The 22,439-nt window shown below is 35.2% G+C and overlaps 1 protein-coding gene across 2 annotated transcripts; it reads right to left on the minus strand.

The window, feature by feature from the left end:
- Positions 1–255: 255 nt before the first annotated feature.
- reep2 (receptor accessory protein 2) lies at positions 256–22,335 on the minus strand. Of its 2 annotated transcripts, none has more exons than XM_056472725.1 (8): positions 22,149–22,335; positions 20,304–20,376; positions 18,892–18,968; positions 16,993–17,113; positions 16,777–16,890; positions 15,728–15,875; positions 7,226–7,392; positions 256–2,898 (listed from the first exon to the last, which is right to left on the minus strand). In XM_056472725.1, exons 1-8 carry the CDS (start codon positions 22,178–22,180, stop codon positions 2,827–2,829), a joined length of 804 nt encoding a protein of 267 aa, XP_056328700.1. In that variant the 5' UTR covers positions 22,181–22,335; the 3' UTR covers positions 256–2,826. The 2 variants fall into 2 exon arrangements, with proteins under 2 accessions (XP_056328700.1, XP_056328699.1); XM_056472724.1 differs by having other exon boundaries at positions 256–2,901.
- Between the last annotated feature and the right edge of the window lie 104 nt (positions 22,336–22,439).

Here is a 22,439-nt window from a genome sequence, read left to right on the forward strand (position 1 = left end):
TTGGCAGTCATCTGTGCTTTATGCCATCCTGATATCAACTAGGGTAAATAAAAATTATGTATCAATTAACAGTGTTGACATTATTAAGCGTATTCATTAAAATTACTGATAAACACATTTGTATGAAAGCCAGATATTAAATCTAGACGAGACAGCTAAATGAATCATTAATGTGGCCTAAAACAATTGCTCATTTTATTTTGTGTAGTACCCACAGGATTACGAATGGTTCGAAATAATTAAACAAATAATCCATTCAGGAAGTAATTGCATTTTTATTGAATAGTATTTCAAGGTCAGTTAGTACACACGTAGCAGCAGTCTCTTTTTCATTCTTGTAATATATTAAGAGCATTGAGAATTGGCACAAACAATATATTAAGGTTGACTATTCTCTCAGATCAAATCTGTATATGCAATAATACCAATTTCCAACACAATGCAGAAAAACATCAAAGAAAAAGTGAATGTTCAATTTGTCATGTCTCACTCAGCGCAAGCCTTGGCGAATTAAAAGAAAACAAACTTATTGTCATTTCTGATTATGCAAATAAATACCAAACAAAAGGGGGGAAAAGGAGAGGAAAAAGAAAAGAACAAAGAACAGACTGAGGAGTGAGACTGACAGTCGTTTTTGTGTGGGTTGGTGAGCATCAACCACACGCATTTAATTAAAAGAAAAACAAATCTCAAAGTTTCTTATTTAAAAAAAACAAACAAAGATGAATTACTCAGGAGACTGAGACACAGAAAAATGTCATGTCGCCAATCAGCAAGACTGAATTATTGATCATGATGATTCAAGTCAGCATTGTGTCATGACAGATCTGTCATTTCTAAACCGCGTGTTTCAACAGAAACATCCGTCTGCTATAAACTACACGTGTGAGTGTTTAAAGTAAGACTGACATATGATTTGCATTGTTGAAATAAACTGTAAAATGATCAAAAGTCCTTCTCAAACAAAAGGAAAAAAAAGGCAGAGAGAAGACAAAACATCGTAAATTAAAACCACACCAATATGCACATAAACAAATAGCACTTTTTACAACAAAATTAAAGTTTCTGTACATTCTATCCTACAAAATGACATACTATATGTAAACATGAACTTAAAAAGCCTATCAGAGTAAGGCAGACTTTGTACAGTCAATAGTATTATACAAATTAACATTTATTAGGGTATATTTCGGCTAATTAACCAACGGATTTAAACCTACTCTTCATCTGCGTGTATTCTTTTAATGTGCCGTTTTGCTGTACAGCAGCGCCACCTATCTGCTCTCAATAGTTCTGCATGTTGTAATGCAGTAACAGCTAAAGTCAAGATCAGCACCAAATACCTAATCCTTCTGAACAGCTGTGCTGGGAAACACATCGGTCCACATCTGGATTTAGGACTGAATGCAGTTTCAAGAGAACCAATAGGGGGAGGTCTTAAAAAAAATAATAATATGTTGGCCCGAAAACCCTCTAGTCCATTTTTAAAATAATTTCCACATCTGGGGGTTGATCATTTTGCCCACAACGAATCTGTTGACTCCCAACTGCTCAGTGCATCATTAAAATTTTTTTATGGATTATTAGAGTTCGACAAACAAAATACATCAATAAAATAAATAATTTGCAGCACTGAAACGGTTGACTTTAAAAAAAAAAAATGGAGTCTTCAGAGATCAAACTTAAGTGACAAAATGTGATTTTGTTTTCATCTTGTGCCCTACCATAGGACTTCTTTATAATACTTTCAAAATGTGTAACCTCACACTACACGGGTGTTCAATTAGAACCAGGGAAGCGTACGCACACCAAATAGCTCTGAACAAACGCACTATTAACAAGCAAGAGCAAACACAGGTATCAAATCTAGTTCCTGGAAGCCCGCAGCTCTGCACAGTTTAGTCCCAATCCTGCTTCAACACACTTCCCTGTATGTTTCAACCAAAACTGAAGGACTCAATTAGTTTGATCAGGTGTGTTTAATTAGGGTTGGAACTAAACTGTGCAAAGCTGCGGCTCTCCAGGAACTGGATTTGACACCTGGGAAGATCCTGCAGCTTCTAGTAAACATCTGACCTCTGAGATCATCAATATTCACGACAAATCTCAGGATGCACAATGACCCAGAATGAGAACAGAACTGCTCAGAGCGACTACAGAAATCTCTACGGACACTGTATATGTGTTGTAAATCAAGTCTGTTTCTAATTCAATTAATAGCCCAGCTTTTCTGCTCCCGTTTCTCCTTCCTCCCGTAGTGCGTGTCCTACATGCTAAAAAAAGTAAACTGGCCTGTATTAGGGAAAACAGGAATAGTCTAAAACAGTGGTGCTCAACCCTGTTCCTGGAGATCGACCTTCCTGCAAAGTTCAGCTCCAGCCCTGATCAAACACACCTGAAGCAATTAATTAGGACCTGAACAGCACTTGATAATTACAGGCAGGTGTGTTTGATATGGGTTGCAACTGAAATCAGCAAGAAGGTCAATCTCCAGGAACAGGGTTGGTTACGCCTGAACTAAAGTGATGATGTATGATGATCATGTGCAGGCACTGCTTCCAGATCTCAGGCTTTGCACACTCTAATATTAAGGCCTACAGAAAAGACGACGCAGAAACACTGCCGTTATAACATGAAAAATGAATGTCTAAACTTACCGCAGTAAACCTAAATTAAAAACAGCCTCAAGTGACGCATCTTATGTTGTGTGTGTTTGTGTCTGTCAGTACGCATCATTAAAAGCAAAGAGCACTAATGGTTGGGTGTTAATAATATGGGAAAGCATGTGAATGTCTGTTGTCCAAGGATGGATGAGCGCTGTGTGGCTCATGGCGATTCAGCAACGTTGTTAGCCGTGGTGGTTTTCTTCTTTGGCGCTTTCTTCACCGTCTTGGTGGTCTGCTGAGGAGAACGGCAGGATATAGTGGTAAAACACAAGAAGAAGAAAAAATAAAATAATATAATTATATAATTAATAGAGCCTTTTCACTTTTCCAGGATTCTCAGCAGTGGAAGTTGTCATATTTGGGTTTAGTTTAGTTACTAGTAAACTTAGTTTGCCGTGAATGGAAGAGTACCATCAATACACAAATCCAATTTTCTCAAATAACAAAAGAAAACTCCATGAGAGTGTTTACACAACTTTCAGAAACGTTTTTTAAAATTGTCTGAGACTGATATTGGCAGGCAGAGGAGAGAACAAAATTTAACTGTCCTGTCAATAGACCCCGTGTTATGGCCCGTTTCCACTGAGTGGTAGAGTACGGTACGGGTCGGTACAGATCACCTTTATCAGGCTTACGTTTCCACTGCCAAAAGGGTACCAGAAAGTTTCAGTCGACGTCATTCTCACTCGAGGAAATGCAAGTAAAGATGTACAAGTCGTTCACATATCATATGAGATATCATATCACTTCTCACAAAACAGATGCTTTATACACTCAGGCCCAATCCCAATTTTATTTTTGTACCCCTTGGCCCTTAAAACCGAAGGTTATGGGGAAGGGCTTCAAAATTTACCCCTAAGAATTGGGAGAGCACTACAGCACCTGCACATGTCATCACAATCCCTTGCTTCATGTGAGATCAGACGATCGCGACTGCTGTAGTTATTCCAGTTGCTTTATTTTTTGGTATTTATCTTCAAGGAAATCACTGAAGGCAAATATTATCATAATGATATAATGTGGCAATAAGATCGTAATACTGTGCATTTACACAGTGGCCATATGCATCTATGTTAACACAAGAAAACAACATTAACATTATAGCAGACACTGTAAAAAGCTCATTCCCAGCCCCTTGACTTTACTGACAGGGTTTTCGAATGTCATCAAGTGTCAGAATGTTGTGGGACTGCTATACAGTAACTATACTGCAACACACAATGGTAAAAGACGAACGCGGTTATGAATATATTAAAACATGCTTGTTTGTTGTAAAAATTTGTAATAATGACAAAAAATTAAAAAAAAAAAATACAAATTTGTGGACCTCCTTACTTCCGGGTTAAGCAATACTGCCGTTGTGGCTGGTGTATTCTGGGAAATGTTCTTTCCCCTTGGTTTTGAGTGTGGTCCTGAAAAATCCTCATTCGAAGGGCTATTCACCCTTTCCCCTTAGCTCTACGCCTTTAAGCTAAAGAGAATTGGGACACCCCTACCCCTTGACGTGAATGCGCAAAACGAGGTATAGGGGTAAGGGGAAGGGCTAAGGGGTAGAGATGTGTATAAACGTTTATTACTAAGCTTTCTATGCACAGGATTTGATTATAACTGCAGATCAATGACAGTGCGAAACAGCGTATTGTAACGTCTGCAATTACATTAAAAGAATAATAAATGCAACATATATGGTTATTCAGTTCCATCATTCAGTGTTCATAAGTCCAAAAGGCATTGATAAAAGTGAAACAGCAGTTTGCTCATGTTTTAGGTTGCTGAAAGATTCATTTGCTCAGTTGTTTTTTCGTGCTTCACTCTTGCATTTGTCCGTTTCGGAAAGGATCAGATGTCAGAAGCAGTTCAATAATCACGCGCACGTTATTGGCATCAGCTCAAGAAGTTCGTTATTTCAAATATAGACGTGCGACAAAGTGAAGTGCCTTGCACTTTAGACAGCCTTTGTAAACGGGGCACAGAGTAGATTCTGCTATTGTTGGCTTTGTGGCTGTTCTTTAAGATGACGACAAGGTTTGTTTAAGCTGGGGTCGACATGGCTCGTTGTTATTATATGTATATATTATTACAGTGTAATGTCTCGGCTGTGTATTTAAAACATGGCAGTTTCTTTGTTTTCATTCTCCTGGCTTATGCACAAGCTAGTGACGTTTCTCTGTAAACCAATAGCGTTAAGCTGCGCGTCTTGCTTCGCCTTTTGGTACCCTTTTGCTTGCGCTACGTATCCTTTCAAAAAGGTACCTAAAAAGTGGTATGGTACAGTTCGCTTTTTGGTACCTTTCGACAGTGGTAACAGCCATAAAAGCATAACGAACCGTACCGTACCACTCAGTGGAAATGGACCATTAGAAACTTTTTTTGTAATTTAAAAGTTAATAAAACAAAGTATAGGTTTATAAATATACATTATCTTTATTCTAAAAATTTCAAGCACAGCATTTAAGATGCTGTAGACTGCTGAATCCCGTTGAGAAAAGGGTCTATACCACATTAATTTATGGTTATAATGTTACAAGGTTCAAAGGCTATAACAGACTGAAATGCATTCAGAAAGTAATCAGACACCTTCGTTCTGTTATTTTGGAACATTAAAGTGCAACCACAGAAGAAAACATCCTTTGCTTCCTGTAGTGTCAAAATATGAAGCAAAGACCAAGCATCTTTTGTTGTTCGGCTGTGCAAAAACCCACTGAGAAATCAGTGTGGGGAAACTGTCTGCTTTTCATGCAAATTTCAGACATGGATTCCTAGTAAAATAAGTGGAGTTCACTGAAAAACAGTTAATTTGACCACACCTTCACGCTAATGCGTAATAAAAAAATTCTGGCTGTGTGAAACAATGGCCTGGTTTGGTAGTTGGTAAACAAGCCAAGTAGTTGTACTTCTGTTCGGTTAAAAAAAATCCAGCTGCATGCATTTAAAAAACAAACTTTAAGCTTTAACACACCACTTAGTTGACAATATATTCACTGTCAAAGGATCTTCAAATCTTTCTGATTATCCTATGACTATTTTTGCACATCCGGAATTTTTTTTTTTTTTTTTTTACCCAATTTTCGCTACATCTTTCCTGAGGTCTGTCATTCTGGATGAGAATCATCTGTCTATTGAATACCATTTTCAGGTCTCAGGTTTGGAGTGGAGTATCTTAAGAAGTAACTCTGTGAGAGCATTATCCTGTGGGAAGGAGAGCCTTTGGCACAAACTTGGGGTATTAAGGATATCCCTGTAATTAACTGCATTCAGCTTTTCTATTACCCTTACCAGTCCCTTAGTCCCTTAAACTGAAAACACAGCCACACCATACATCACCACTGAAATGGTACTGCATTGGGGTTTTTTACAGCATAGGTCTCGAACTCTTTCTGGAGGGCTGCAGCTCTGCACAGTTTTGCTCCAACTCTCTCAAACACAGCTGAGTTCAAGAGTCCTGAACACCTTCATTAGTTGGATCAACAGTGTTTGATCAAGGTTGGAGCAAAACTGCAGAGCTGCGGCCCTCCAGGAATTGAGCTCGTGACCTATGACCTACAGACTTGATGTTTGTAATGGAGTTAAGTCAGACCACATAATTTTAGTCTAAGATACCTATGTGCATTTTATTGCAAATTTCAAGAGTGTTTCCACACGTCTTCACTGAGGAGAAACTCCTTTCTGGTCATTCTGCTATTAAAATCAGATTGGTGAAGTAAATCGATGATAGTTGTCCATCTGCAAGTTTTTCCATCCATTGCATCATATGATTATTGCGGGTTGGTCACTTGTCTTACCAAAACTGGTCTGGGCAGGCAACTGGTTCTATGATATGAGTCTGCGTTACTCCAAGTATCTTCCATTTAAGAGCATCAAACCTTTAATGAACCTTCCCCAGGATCTGTCCCTCAACACAACCCTGTCTTCAGGCATGTGTGAGCCTGCACAACTCACTTCCAGTTAACTAAATTAAAATCACTTATTCATTTATTGTGATAAAAGTGTAGAAACAACTCAACGATCCAGAGGAATAGGATGCAAGCTTAGATAAGCACCTCTCACTTCAAACTACACTCAATGTTGCACGTGTGCGTGCGTGCATGAGCGTTTGGTGCTGTTTGTGTATGTGTGTGAATGAAAGACAGTGTGGTGCTGTGTGTCCGTGTCTGTGTGTGTGTGTGTGTGTGTTTATACAGACAGCTTGTTATAGCCACCCCCCAAAAATACAACACTGTGTATGGAAAGCATCGTCAATGCACCGTGATGCACCGAAATATCGAATCAATGGTATAATTGTAACCGAACTGAACCATGAGACCAGTATAGGTTCACACTTCTAGTTGGCAACAAAAAGAGTAAAAAAAGGGGTCTGAATGCTTTCTTAATGCACTGTATTTGTCTGCATTATGAGTGACAAACATCATAAATAACCATATTAAGTTCTTAATAATTTAGCTGATAAGCAAGAAACATTTCAGTAGTTTCAGATATTTCACATTTCGTAAACAAACAGTGTCTATAAACAAAAGAACACAGAAAAAAGGAGAAGGCAGTAGACAAACTAAATCATGTACCTCTGTCTTGGCAGCAGCTGGTTTCTTGGCTGCTCTGGTGCTTGCGATGCGTTTGGGGGCTTTATCAGCTGCATCCTCATCTGAATGCTCAGTCCTGCTATCTGACTGATCATCAGAGCGAGAGCTGTGCTGTGACTCAGTGTCCGCTGGTACGGGTGTGGCACGAACTGAGGAAAACAAGAATGATGGATACGGTTTAGACATCAGTATACACTTCATCTATCCGACAAGTTTATGTTTGGTTTTTAATAGTTTGAGGCAAATCATTTGAGGAGTCAGATTATGAGATGATCTTTCAAAACATTCCTCCAAAAAATTAAGCTTTTTTTATTTCAATGTATACATTCCTTACATGTATACATGGGGGCCGAGCTGACAATGGACGAGCTGACAAGGCCGCTGCCATTGGATATTATATATAATAGTCAGCGATAGGCATGGGACGATAACCAAGGTTCACTGTGGTTTGGAAAAGTCAAGGTTTTAAAACCGCCAAAATTTTCTGTAATACTGTTACTTAGGAATGTGTAAGATTTTTTTATTTATTTATTTATTTTTATTTATTTTTGTTTTTCAGGACAACAGTAACTCCAGCAGAAAAAAATATTCAAAGATGCTGTTTTAAATTGTAAAGAAATCTGTGTTTTTGAAACAAATGAAGACAGCAGAAGTCAATAAATCGTTTGAATTATTTAGCCTGACATGTTTACGGTTTCAAACTATTACAAATCTTTCAAAAAATAAAATATATTGTTTTCAAAGGGGAAAAAAGTTTTTGTTTTTTACCAAGTCATTTAAAAAGAAAATATTTTAGATCAGTAATCACAATACCGTGATACAGTGAAACCGTGATATTTTTTTTTTCGAGGTTATCATACTGTCAGAATCTTATACCGGCCCATGCCTAGTCGGCAATCCGGGGGTGTTGTAGATTGTACCAAAAAGCTGAGGACGGGGGGAAGGCGGTGAAATTCTGGGAGTTTTCCGGGAGAAGTTGCAAAATGGGAGATGGGTCTGAAATATGGGAGACTCCCAGGAAAAACAGGAGTGTTGGCAGGTATGGTCATAGCAAATTTTGTTGATTATGTCCTAGTTAGAATCACCACATTTTTTAAGATAGGCTTATTTTTACCAGTCCCCTAGAGGTAAACTGTTGAGTTTTACCATTTTTAATCCATTCAGCCAATCTCTAGTCTCATTGAATGAGACTAAACCATTGGCATCTCACTCATATGACCTGTCAATATTCCCATTTAAAGCTTGACTCTTCTGTTGCTACATCATGTATTAAGCATGTTACCTGTGCAAGTATGTGCCGAGTAATATCATTGCACTTGCTGCAGCCATGGCATGGCAGCAAAGTTCCTTGAACATTACTCCAGAATGAGTATAGTTCGTAGTCCCATTTCTATCTGTCTTAGAACACGATATATCTACAGAAAAGTCAAGCTTTAAATGGCTAAATTAATCAACTCTTTGGCTATTTCTAGTGAGATGTTAATTGTTTATGCTCATTTATGCAATGATTTATCCTTGACTAAGCTGAAATTTCTCCCGCAAGACTTAAAGATAAGCTAAATGGATTCAAAAACTCAACAGTTTTACTCGAGGACTATAAAATGATAGTTTTTCATAAAGTGGAGTGTTTCTTTAATAAGACATGGGTAGATTAGGTTGTAAGCAAACAAAGAGTTCTTATAATAAGCGTGTTGGATATTGGAGAAATGGACAGGAATAAACACGAGTAAACCAGTTTGTTATGTACGGAAGCGTAGAGCTGCCACCCAGGTAAAAAAAAAAATCTGAGCTTTATCACGTTTGTACAATATAATATCACATTTGTACAATATACTTTTCACGTTCTTACAATATAATATCACGTTTGTACAATATACTTTTCACGTTCTTACAATATAATATCACGTTTGTACAATATAATATCACGTTCTTACAATATAATATCACATTTGTACAATATACTTTTCACGTTCTTACAATATAATATCACGTTTGTACAATATAATATCACGTTTGTACAATATACTTTTCACGTTCTTACAATATAATATCACGTTTGTACAATATAATATCACGTTTGTACAATATAATATCACGTTTGTACAATATACTTTTCACGTTCTTACAATATAATATCACGTTTGTACAATATAATATCACGTTCTTACAATATAATATCATGTTCTTACAATATACTTTTCACGTTCTTACAATATAATATCACGTTTGTACAATATACTTTTCACGTTCTTACAATATAATATCACGTTTGTACAATATAATATCACGTTCTTACAATATAATATCACGTTTGTACAATATACTTTTCACGTTCTTACAATATAATATCACGTTTGTACAATATACTTTTCACGTTCTTACAATATAATATCACGTTTGTACAATATAATATCACGTTCTTACAATATAATATCACGTTCTTACAATATAATATCACATTTGTACAATATACTTTTCACGTTCTTACAATATAATATCACGTTTGTACAATATAATATCACGTTCTTACAATATAATATCACGTTCTTACAATATACTTTTCACGTTCTTACAATATAATATCACGTTTGTACAATATAATATCACGTTCTTACAATATAATATCACGTTTGTACAATATAATATCACGTTCTTACAATATAATATCACGTTTGTACAATATACTTTTCACGTTCTTACAATATAATATCACGTTTGTACAATATAATATCACGTTCTTACAATATAATATCACGTTTGTACAATATACTTTTCACGTTCTTACAATATAATATCACGTTTGTACAATATAATATCACGTTCTCACAATATAATATCACGTTTGTACAATATACTTTTCACGTTCTTACAATATAATATCACGTTTGTACAATATAATATCACGTTCTTACAATATAATATCACGTTTGTACAATATAATATCACGTTCTTACAATATAATATCACGTTTGTACAATATACTTTTCACGTTCTTACAATATAATATCACGTTTGTACAATATAATATCACGTTCTTACAATATAATATCACGTTTGTACAATATACTTTTCACGTTCTTACAATATAATATCACGTTTGTACAATATAATATCACGTTCTCACAATATAATATCACGTTTGTACAATATACTTTTCATGTTCTTACAATATAATATCACGTTTGTACAATATAATATCACGTTCTTACAATATAATATCACGTTCTTACAATATACTTTTCACGTTTGTACAATATAATATCACGTTTGTACAATATAATATCACGTTTGTACAATATACTTTTCACGTTCTTACAATATAATATCACGTTTGTACAATATACTTTTCACGTTCTTACAATATAATATCACGTTTGTACAATATAATATCATGTTCTTACAATATAATATCACGTTTGTACAATATATTTTTCACGTTCTTACAATATAATATCACGTTTGTACAATATAATATCACGTTCTCACAATATAATATCACGTTCTCACAATATAATATCACGTTTGTACAATATACTTTTCACGTTCTTACAATATAATATCACGTTTGTACAATATAATATCACGTTCTTTCAATATAATATCACGTTTGTACAATATACTTTTCACGTTCTTACAATATAATATCACGTTTGTACAATATACTTTTCACGTTCTTACAATATAATATCACGTTTGTACAATATACTTTTCACGTTTGTACAATATACTTTTCACGTCTGTACAATATACTTTTCACGTCTGTACAATATACTTTTCACGTTCGTACAATATAATTATCACGTTATTACGTGAAAACTTTATTGTCAGGTGCGAAGACCAAGAGCCCGCCTACCTGAAAACTGGCATGCTGATAACAACATTGTCCAAGCTGATCAGTAGCTGCAAAATTTCCCCATGTCTCAATCAAAGCATAAAAAGAACTTAATTAACTCTGTTAAACGAGACATTTTCTCACGCTCTGATTGCACCAGGTAAACGTAGCCTAAACAATAAAGTTTTCACGTAATAACGTGATAATTATATTGTACAAACGTGATATTATATTGTAAGAACGTGAAAAGTATATTGTACAAACGTGATATTATATTGTACAAACGTGATAGTATATTGTACAAACGTGATATTAATTTGTAAGAACGTGAAAAGTATATTGTACAAACGTGATAGTATATTGTAAGAACGTGAAAAGTATATTGTACAAACGTGATAGTATATTGTAAGAACGTGAAAAGTATATTGTAAGAACGTGATAGTATATTGTAAGAACGTGATATTATATTGTAAGAACGTGAAAAGTATATTGTACAAACGTGATAAAGCTCAGATTTGTTTTTTACCTGGGTGGCAGCTCTACACTTCCGTAGTTATGGCATAGCATCTCAAATGAAAAAAAAACAGAATATTTTGTATGATGTACTTGGGACAACAGCTCTGACATTGCCATTCTGCACTCATTGTTCAGGAGTGGTGGGAATAACATGATGAAAAGAATAATAAATTCGCCAGATCTCAATACAACAGAGTATCTATAGATGCTTTGGACAAATGAGTTCGATCCAAAACCTACAGGACGGATTCCTTTTAGAGCCCATGCCCTGAAGGATTGTTGCTGTTTAATCAGCACACGGATAAAGAGCGGAATATAAGTGAGGTGGTAATAATGTTCTGGCTCATTGGTATAAAGGTACAGCATGACTAAACATGCATTTTCTTTTTCCAGATGAAGACAAAACAAGTGTTTTTAGGTGTATAAGGAGTGGTGGTGGTGAAGAAGTAACTTTAGGTTACACAGTGCAGCTGAAAGTCATGCCAATCAGAGCTGATTTTTAGCAAAGACCACTGTGATGGAAGTCCTTATTATGCCCAGCTTGACCACAAGGTGTTTACAGTGCCTCAACTACATCTCTGCTACTTCATTCTTTTGGCCAGACGAGAACTGGTCCACTGAATGAGCATACTTTCAACAAAGAGTTTTTCCAAAATGTTTGAAAACTGAGATAGTATAAAAACCGGCCTATAATTTGTAAATTATTGTTTATCTCCAGATTAACTCTAAAGTCAGAATTATTAGCTGCCCTGTATATTTTTTCTCCCAATTTCTGTTTAACTGAAGAATGATTTTTGTCAACACTTTTATAAACATAATAGATTTAATAACTAATTTATGTTATCTTTGCCATGATGACATTATATTTTACTACATATCTGAATGTTTGTAGACAAATAAAAATAATAATTAAAAAAAATATATATATATATATATATATATATATATATATATTATTATTATATAACTAAACTTTATAACTAAAAGGGGGATAATGATGACCTTAAAATGGTTTTAAAACAAAATTTAAAACTGCTTTTATTCTAGCCTAAATAAAAAAAGGCTCACTCCAGAAGAAAAATATTATAGCAAATATTGTGAATAATTCCTTGGTTAATAATTTCAGCTGCATATTAAAATATGTTTGTTTTTTTTTTGTTTTTGTTTTTTTAACCCAAATGACCCATACTATTTTTAAATACAGCTTCTATTATTTTAATATGCAGAACTATCACCTAATAACAGAAGTAGACATTTCTTGCAAGTCTTGATTTCAGCACACCTGATTGCAGGGCGTTTCAAAGAGAGGGTTAAAAACCGGATAGAAAAAAAGTGCAGAGGTCATGTGAGGGAAATGGATCCACTACATCAAACCATAGCACAAAATTTTTCCTGGTAGTGTGAAAAATGGCTCTCTGGTATTTCATTGTGATGAGACTCTCTTTGGCATTTAAAGCTTGCCAGACCTCATTCACAGCCTAAAACACAAAGACTCCTTTAGAAGAGCCTTTTGCTTGTCCATTCACAATGCATCTTCAACGCTCCGTAATTCAATGAAGGCTCTCAGTGAGCTAACAGAATCACTATACATCTAATTATTAAAATAATCACCTCTGAACCATTCTTCATTCATGTTCACTGTAAAGCCTCACACAAGGGCCATGAACTTCAAGCTGCATGACGTCACAGTGTGCGAAGAGGCTAAACTACTAGAATGAGTGCCGAAATTCATCCAACAACTGAAAAACAATGTGCAGTTGTGCATGAACAAACTCCTGCAGACTGACCTCCTTGCTCTCGTCCAGTAGGCAGCTGAATCACATGCTGGTCACATCAGCATCAGCATTATAAACAGGCTGAGACAAAGGCAGCCTGCAGAGCGGCTTTCAGTGAGTCAGCGAATACACACACACACAAACTGTATGCGTGTTTGAACCAAGGTCATTTTAATAAATGAAAACTAAATCTACTGTTCAAAAAACATTTTCGTTAACTGAAATAATTTTTTTATTATTATTTTTTAATGAAATTAACAAAAGTCACTAAATAATGTACTAAAATAATTCACACAATTATTAATTGACTTCAGAATTAAGAAAGTCTTATTCTGCACTTTCCCAGTGTTGGGTTGCGGCTGGAAGGGCATCCGATGAGTAAAACATATGTTTGATAATTTGGCGATTCATTCTGCTGTGAAAACCCCTGATTAATAAAGGGACTGAGCCAAACAGAAAATGAATGAATGAAACATATTCTGTAGCCAAAAATGTGACCAAAATCTGCAGCTGTTTAGAGAAATACCTGTAGATGGCGCTATTACAGAAACACATCAGTCATGCATTTTGTCAATGTAAACAAAACATGTTCTACACCACAAGCCCCTTTCACACAGACATTACTTTACCAGTAAATTCAAAAGAAGGGGTCTGACTTTTGTTGGTTTTCACTTTTGTTTAAAGCTTTAGCATTCATGCAGCTGCTTTTGTCCCAGAGACATCCAAAGGCAGAAGCGCTAACCGTGGCTAAATGTTTACACATTTGACTACACAAATTTTGTGGATGATAAGTATTGTGAACAGCTTCGATGAAAACATATGGAGGAACATTTCCGTATGTCGAGATGTACATAATATGTGTGTGTGCTGGGGCTCATCGGAGCACTCCTTCAATTCATGTGCACACGTGTTAAACAACTAAAGCAGTGCTTGAAGGTAAACAAACAGCGGTTTATCATAAGCATTTTACTGGTAATCCGGAAAATTGCCAGAACGAATTACCAGTATTTTCAAAAAGGGCCTGTTCACACATGATCCCACATGAAATGTCTGTATGTGCAAAAGGGACTAATGACTAAGAATACAGAAGACATGTCGCTTGTATAGTTTTGAGTAGGGTAAAGTAAAATGGTCAATATAGTGAATGCAGCCCCGCCTACTAGTACAGGAGCCAATCATAACTCGCTATAGACTAACATTTCTCTGTGGAAAAAGCTCAGATGTGTGCTTTTATGAGTCTATGTGGTCAACAAACGCACTGGAATCTCAGTGAATACTTGCTTCAGAGACATAAGAAATATATCCACATAAAGCTTGAAATCTGTACTTTTAAATGACCCAACTACACTTGTTTTGTAATCTGCATGAAATGAAACGACCAAAAACTTGTAAAGAGTCGCTGTTATTTCTGCAGGAGATTCGCCATCAAGACCAACTTGTGAATTACTTCAGAAGAGCAGCGCGATCTGATGAAGCATTAATCAGAGGATGATAATGTGTAACATGGCCATAAATAAGGTTGGTGTCTTGATTTAAACATTTTAAACTTATGAGACGATTGTTGTTTAAGATTATTGGGAATTCCAAATATGTAATGTAATCGTAAACTTAGCAAACAGTTTTGGAGGATTTGATGTTTGCCCATTCAGACAGAATGCTTGAGCATACTGAAATGACTTGCCTTAAGGAGACTTTGGTTTAACTTCATTTATGGCCTTTAATATGAAGATTATTTTCTGAAGTCCAAGTAATTTCTATTTTTAGTCATCTAATCTGCATTTGTGTGGGTTTGGGTTAAGTGTTTGTTCAAACAACTTTTTTATGATTTCAATTAAGAGGTGCAAACACTAAACTTCGCTCTGATCAATAATGGACAAGTTATTAACTCTGCTAAACTTTACTAAAACTGAAATTAAATATATAAAAACTAAATACAAATGTGTTCAGAAGATAAAACCTATAATCAAAAATATGAAATAAACCAAACTAAAACTAAACTGAAATTTACAGCAACTTTTAAGTATTGAAATAAAAAAACAATAATACTATAAAACTATAATAAACCTTGTGTAATACGCAATACACTATAACAAAGTTGGTTTGAACAGAACAAGCCATTATAAAAAAAATGACCTGTATTCAAAGTAATATTTACTAGAGTTATCCATCGCTATGGTTACAGGCATGAAAGAAGCGGATTTACACATCAGCATTTTTCAATCCATCTGTCTGCTCTTGTATGTACAGGATTAAATTTAGGGAGTCACACTCGTTACGCCTGTTAAATCCAAACAATGACCATGTGAACATATTGTACTGACCACACAAACACAGCGAGGAGAGCAGCGGCATGTGTTTTACCTGTGCGAGTTGCTGTTTTAGCACGAGGTAGCGTGGCTGCAGTGTGTGTGTCATCTCCACCGTCCAACTGCAGCTCGTCTTCATTCTGAATCAGAGTCAGATCCTGCATGCTGAAACTGCGCAGCTTCTCTGATAACACACCCTGACCCTGTTGTTCATTAACACAAGACAAACAATAGAAATTGCATATTTTTATTCAGGATGTATCATTTTACTGTATTTGTACATATGCTTAGGAGTTTAAATAAAGGACAATTATTGAACTGTGGCTCTGCCATACTAAACTAAAAATATTTACAGAAATATCTGCTCTTAATACTAGCACCTACAGGTCCAAATAATAGATCTTTTTTAATGCTTTTTAAGTCCTACCAAATCAGTAGCTCAACATTTTAAACCCCTTGCCTATATTAAAAAAAATTAAGTACATTATTTTATTCTTATTTCATAAAATAATGTATAACTACTGTTTACCATTCAAACTTTGTCAGGACAGGATTTTTATATCTTAATACTTTTATTTAGCAAAGATGCATTAAATTGATCAAAAGTGACAACAAAAATCATTCATAATATTGTTAAGATTGATATTAAGCAAATGCTGTTCTATTAAACTTTCGTAAAGCAATTCTGATACTGACTTTATTAAAAACATTATAATAATCAGTAATTCAGTTCAAAATCAATCCATATATTACAATGATTTCTGAAGGATCATATGACAATGAAAATTGTATCGGATTCTGTAACTGTAGATTTACAAACAAAAACAAACATTACATTTTTTAAATGTATTAAACTGGTTAATTTCTAGAAACATTTCACAGTATTATTCAAGTCAAACAAACTTAGGCCTGGTAAATACAAGAAATTTTTTTTAAATATATTTTTAAAAACCTTACGAACCCAAAAACAAAACTGTGTTCAGTAGATTACTTTAAAATAAAAGGAATGATTCCATGAAAATGATACATTTAGTCTTTATATAAAAAGTGTTGATCCTTGACTGACAACACAAGGAAACAAGCACAAAAACACAGTGATTTCACCTTTGTGGCAGCTGTGACTGCTGCAGTAGCTGCAATGTTGAGTCCTCTCCTCCCAAACCGCATCATGGTATCATAACTGCGGTCTTTAGCTTGAGTTATGTACTCATCGATTTCCTGCAACAAACATATACGTCATGCAACACAAATGCATTACTAGAAATCACTCTGACTGGTGGAGATTTCAGGAAACCTGTTTGAAAACAAGCTGATGTGTACCCTTTCTTTATTTGACAGCGTGGGATGCACAAACTTGCGGTACAGCACGCTGGAGCCCTTGGTGTACGGGGACAAGAGCCAGATAACAAAGGCAATCTTCAGCTCAAAATAAAATGGAAACCTGGGAAAAACAGGAGGTCAACATATAAACAATACAGTAAGTCAAATTAATAAACTAATTCTTAACCATAACATCACTATGTTTTTGCAGTTTTAATCATGTAATGTGTTAAAGTTGCAGTTGGTAGGATTGACACCTAGGGGTTGAATTAGATATTGAAGTCCAAATTCAAAATATTGGAGTTTTTTTTTTTTTTTTACTCCACCCAACCTCACACTGATGCTCATGCAGGTTGCCAGACTGACAACACAAAGTGAGCATGCCATGATTGAGCCTTACAATGTAAGCTGCTCAGATAATTTTTACATTCATAATAGTTGTAATATTTGCTAATTAAAAGAAATCTGAATCTACGTCTCATTTCGGAGACTGCTACTGTCCTCTTGAGATCACATTTTTGGCTATGCATGCATTCATTGGGGCAGCCACCATGACTGAAAATAAACAAGCTGCATAGTCTGCCAAGGCAACTCAAGATGCTGAAATGTAATTGGGTAAGCTGGCAGTGGGCAGAGTTAAAAAACAAAAAAAAAAACAGGCATTTCAACACAGAACATACTCGTTCAAAGGATAATAATTTGACTTAAGCATGTTTTTCAGGTAAAGTGTGTCCACTTAGCATGTGTCTTAAATATCTGCAAACATATGCTGTTTTTATGCTTTAGAAAAGTCCAAAAAAAATACATACAGCACATTTAAATTATATGTCTGTGAATGTAAAATATCTGCAAAGTAGCAAAGATCAAAGTCTCTTTGGGGGTTGCGGGACAATGATTATGGGGGCGCTCTGTGATTTCCAAAAGTCAAATAAATTTTATTAAACTATTATAAATATCCTATTTTATCCATAACCCTCAGAAGATATTAATAATTGTTACAGTAAAAATGCAACAACATGCAAATAAAAAGCCATCAGCCTTTAAATGTATTTTCATAGGATTGTGTGTTTACATAAGATTAACAACATGGCAATAGTGTCAGCTGCAGCTGATTTTATAGCACCAGGTTAAACTTGATACCTTTATTGCACTCAAATGCATAATGAATATATACAGGCCACTACTGAACATTGAGGATGATCATGGTGGTGGTCTCTAAAATTAAACCAAGATTGTGCCCACCAGTGTCATTAGGTGAGGTTATTATTAGATTAAACAAATTAATAAACGACTATACAAATTACAGCCTATGGTTGTTAGACTCTTGCACTTATTGTGTTGTCAATATGCTCGTGTTCATATAGGCCTTTTGTTGTGTGTGCAACATGTGTATGTTTATAACCACCTCCAAGAAATGTGGGGGTAGCGAGCCACTGTCATTGGTATTTTAGGGGGTCACTGGCTAAAAAGTTTGAGAACCCCTGATTTACAACACATGCTGTAAAAGGTTGACCAATTATAACAGAATGAGAAAAGATCAGCCTATTGTGTGTGTGTGTGTGTGTGTGTGTGTGTGTGTGTGTGTGTGTGTGTGTGTGTGTGTGTAATATTAATGTATAATAATATACATTATTTTACTAATATGTATAGTAATAGTGTATATGAAAAGAACAGTTGTTTTTTACTTAATGTTAAATGTATTATAGAGACCTCAAAACAAAATAGGAACCTTTAAAACAGCATAATGCAATATTTCTCTAAAAAATTTAAATTCTATATTAAAAAGCAATCAAATGTCTTAAACCAAAATTATACTCAATTCATAAAAAATGTAAATGTTAAAAGTGAATACAAATATATCTTTAACAGTCAAAATGACAGTATTAACAAGTGACTGACCAAGAGAGAAGCATGTCTGTGATGGTCTCTGCTGTTGTGAATAAAGCGAACACTATCCAGTACATCATCCATTTCACCTGGAGGATGGAAACACACAGATGTTATGATCAAGCACGTGTGTGCATGACATCAGTTCACATGCTCTTGTTGAATTTAGCCTTGTGCTTTATGCATGAGTGCCTCGCTTTAAAAAAACAGTCATCATTGCTACTACATTGCCAGTATGTCTTCATCTGCACTGCCAATAAGATTAATATCCAACTGAGCAATTATCAAATTACACATAATTTGATGGGTATCTTTAGCAGCATGTGCATTTATAAATCCAGTTTCACAAAAAAAAAAATTATGAAATGTTTAGCTAACACTGGACATTTCTAAATGAAATTTGTTATACAGATGACAGAGATGCTAAAAATGGTGTCTGAGGGAGCAAACTGCTGGCCTAGTGGTTTCTATAGCAACCAGCATCCTGACACTCCAAGACTGATGTGGTTTCCAAAAATAAACAGTGCTCAGCATATATAAGTACACCCCTCACAAATCTATCTTTTAAAATTCATATTTTAATAGGAAGCTATACAATATTATATTAGTGCATATACATTAGATTAGTCAGTACTGAAGCCAAATCTGGAGCTTATCTAACAGTATAACATACGATAGCGGTCCAAAAACTAGTACACTCAAATTTACATGTTATAGAAAAATATTACATACAAATAATTTTTTTTTTCTTTAACTTAATTGTATTATCTTTACATTTCTAAATATGTTTGGTGACTAAAATATTATTTTAATAAATATATCTGTTTAATAAATCTGTTTTGTTTAAATGCACCAAAATCCATTGCCTATATTCACTGAGAAATGGATCAAAATATTCATTTTCAAAATGGGCTGTACTCTATGCTGAGCACTGTATATTTACAAAAAGGTCTTTCAAATGAGAACCTATGCTATGATTTGCTATGATAGTATAGTTTAGTAATATGCTAAGGACATATAACTTGGATTTTTCCTACATTTCATATCACGCTATGAATATAGACCATTTCAATGTGACAATGTGATTGGCCCACGAACATTTCCTGCTTGTTATCAAACGATTTAACAACAACAAGAGGCAATGCAATCATAACTTAATATTAAAACTGCTATCATAACATTATTTACAATATGTGGCTCTTTCTGGATTCTCGGAAGCTGTAGAAATTAAAAAACGCAAAAGAGAATACGCTGAGACCATTGTTTTTGTTTACATCCCTCAAAATTGTCATGTGTATGTATGCATGTATGTATATACATACATGTACATGTATATAATTATAGTTTTATTAACATGTGGTTTAAAACCCTCCAGATTCAAGAGAGTTGTCATATTCAAATAAAAATCATATTCAAATACTCACATATTCCTTGACATTTTTCGTCTTCACAGCCTTATATGAGGAATAGGCAGGATAGAGGGTCCCGAAAGCAAGGCTACAGAGAGAAAAGATTCCCATTGAGCCTACATTACTCCCAACAGACACACAATCTCACCACAGCATCTAAAATTTCACTTGCACCATTACCTCAACTTTAAAACACACTATAGGAACACTTAAGAGGCTGCCTATTTCCCTTGATGCTAAAGCAGGATAGGTATCCAGAAACAAAATCAGACATTGTGATCAAAGTTACTCAGAGAAAACCCTATTAAAGCAAACACTAGCCCTACTGTACACAAACCAGCATGTTTCATGATGCCATTGAAAGCAAACACTCCATTAAGTGAATCATTAATGAAAGGGAGTTGGAGCGCATGGAGACGGATCTACACACACAGACTAGAATAGATACAGATGAGCTGCATGTGGAGCATGCATTTAGACACGTGCTGTCCTACAAACATGCCATTTTAGTGCTGATGTGACAAAATCTGAACATTGTGCGATGGGAGATGGGAAGATGTCAGGATACTGGACAGACCACACCTATGCATGCAGTGCACAGTAGTTCACATGAGTGCGTCCCAATTCATTGTTCTATGGCTTAAAAGCATACACTCTAAAAAAAACTGTGTTAATTCAACTCAATTTTGGGTAAAATGTGGATAAACCTAATTGTTGGATTAAATATATATATATATATATATATATATATATATATATATATATATATATATATATATATTTATTTTATTTATTTTTTAATCCAGCAGTCGGTTGTAAATTTTTTACACATATTTGAGTTGAAACAACCTAATATTTTTAAAGCATAGTTGCACTTATGATGCATTATACCAAATGTGCACTTGTGTGTAATGCATAATGAAGGATAGCGAGGCAGTCTGGCGCGTGGCAGACCACATGCCCTCTGTCCCATTTCAGCTCCCATAATGCATCTGCTTGCTACAGTTAAAGCCACAGCAAAGAGCATTCCGTGAGATTCAGCAAAACCATGATAATGATGCTTGATCTTTGTTTCTAATGGCCTAGATCCAGACCGACCAGAGTCATAACAATGAATTCAACCTCTCCTATTTGTGCCCCAAGCAGACTTTGGGATAAGGTCCAAGTACTTGATCCCTCAGGAAATTTGTAATTGGAGTCGATGGACTCCAATGAGAACCAAAGTCACTTGACTGTAAATCCCACAACCCACCTGAGACCCAAACATGAGAAATATGAGTCATATGGAACAGATTGGCCTCCTTCACATTACGTAACATTACCAGCATAGACAAATCAGCTGGGCAGGTAGGCTTTTAAAGAAAAATCCTTAGAAACCCATTCATTAACATTTAATATCTCTGGCTTTAAATGGACATCTGAAATGTTTATGACATCATATTCTTTAACTGTTATATGAGATGATGTGATGGATGTAGTGCATGCAGAACATATGGGATGTTTGAAACCTGCCCATTTTGTTTTAAAATCAAATATTTTTACATTTCATGTTTTACATTGAAGTGTTTGGTAAATTACGTCACAATTTTACACCACAGGGCATTTTGCTTCAGGTGAACATCTCACAACAAACAACACAAATGGTGAACCCTCGTCTGGATGAAGTCATCATCGCCTTGTTTTGTTCATTTACCCCTTTTATACAATTCATTTGAGTATATTATCTTTAAAAAACCCTCAACTCCAAATGTAAATGATTCAACATTTAAAAAATAAGCATAAAACGCTATTTTCATTGAAATTGGTCATGTATCCGCAGCAACACACAACGCAAACACGCGGCGCCGCATAAACACTCACACCACCATCCGCGAAATGATCCACGACACCATCTTGAGCTCAGCAGGACTTTTCCTTATTTTAGTCGATTGTTCAACATCTCCATTCCGACCCGACACAAGTGATGCTAAATAACAGGAGGAATCCCGGTGTATCTTGTGTGTCTGTGTCTCAGTACAGCAGTGATGATGACGGGGAGCCGCTGCATATGCGCTCAGTCAGCCCGCGTCTCTTAAAGAGACAGTAACTTCTTTACACCTGCTTCGTTTATCAAAGCAATCCTTCATTTATCTGTCATTGCTTTCCGGATGA

This window comes from Danio aesculapii, chromosome 14, assembly GCF_903798145.1.
Source record: "Danio aesculapii chromosome 14, fDanAes4.1, whole genome shotgun sequence".
NCBI lineage: Eukaryota > Metazoa > Chordata > Actinopteri > Cypriniformes > Danionidae > Danio > Danio aesculapii.

Bases quoted from the DNA above. Each gene is read 5' to 3' on its own strand.
- reep2 (XM_056472724.1), bottom strand. From the start codon at position 22,180: ATGGTGTCGTGGATCATTTCGCGGATGGTGGT. The intron at 17,114-18,891 runs GTCAGTCACTTG...TGTTTTTCCCAG, and splicing joins ACAGACATGCTTCTCTCTTG to GTTTCCATTTTATTTTGAGC. The intron at 16,891-16,992 runs GTACACATCAGC...TGTTTGTTGCAG, and splicing joins CGCTGTCAAATAAAGAAAGG to GAAATCGATGAGTACATAAC.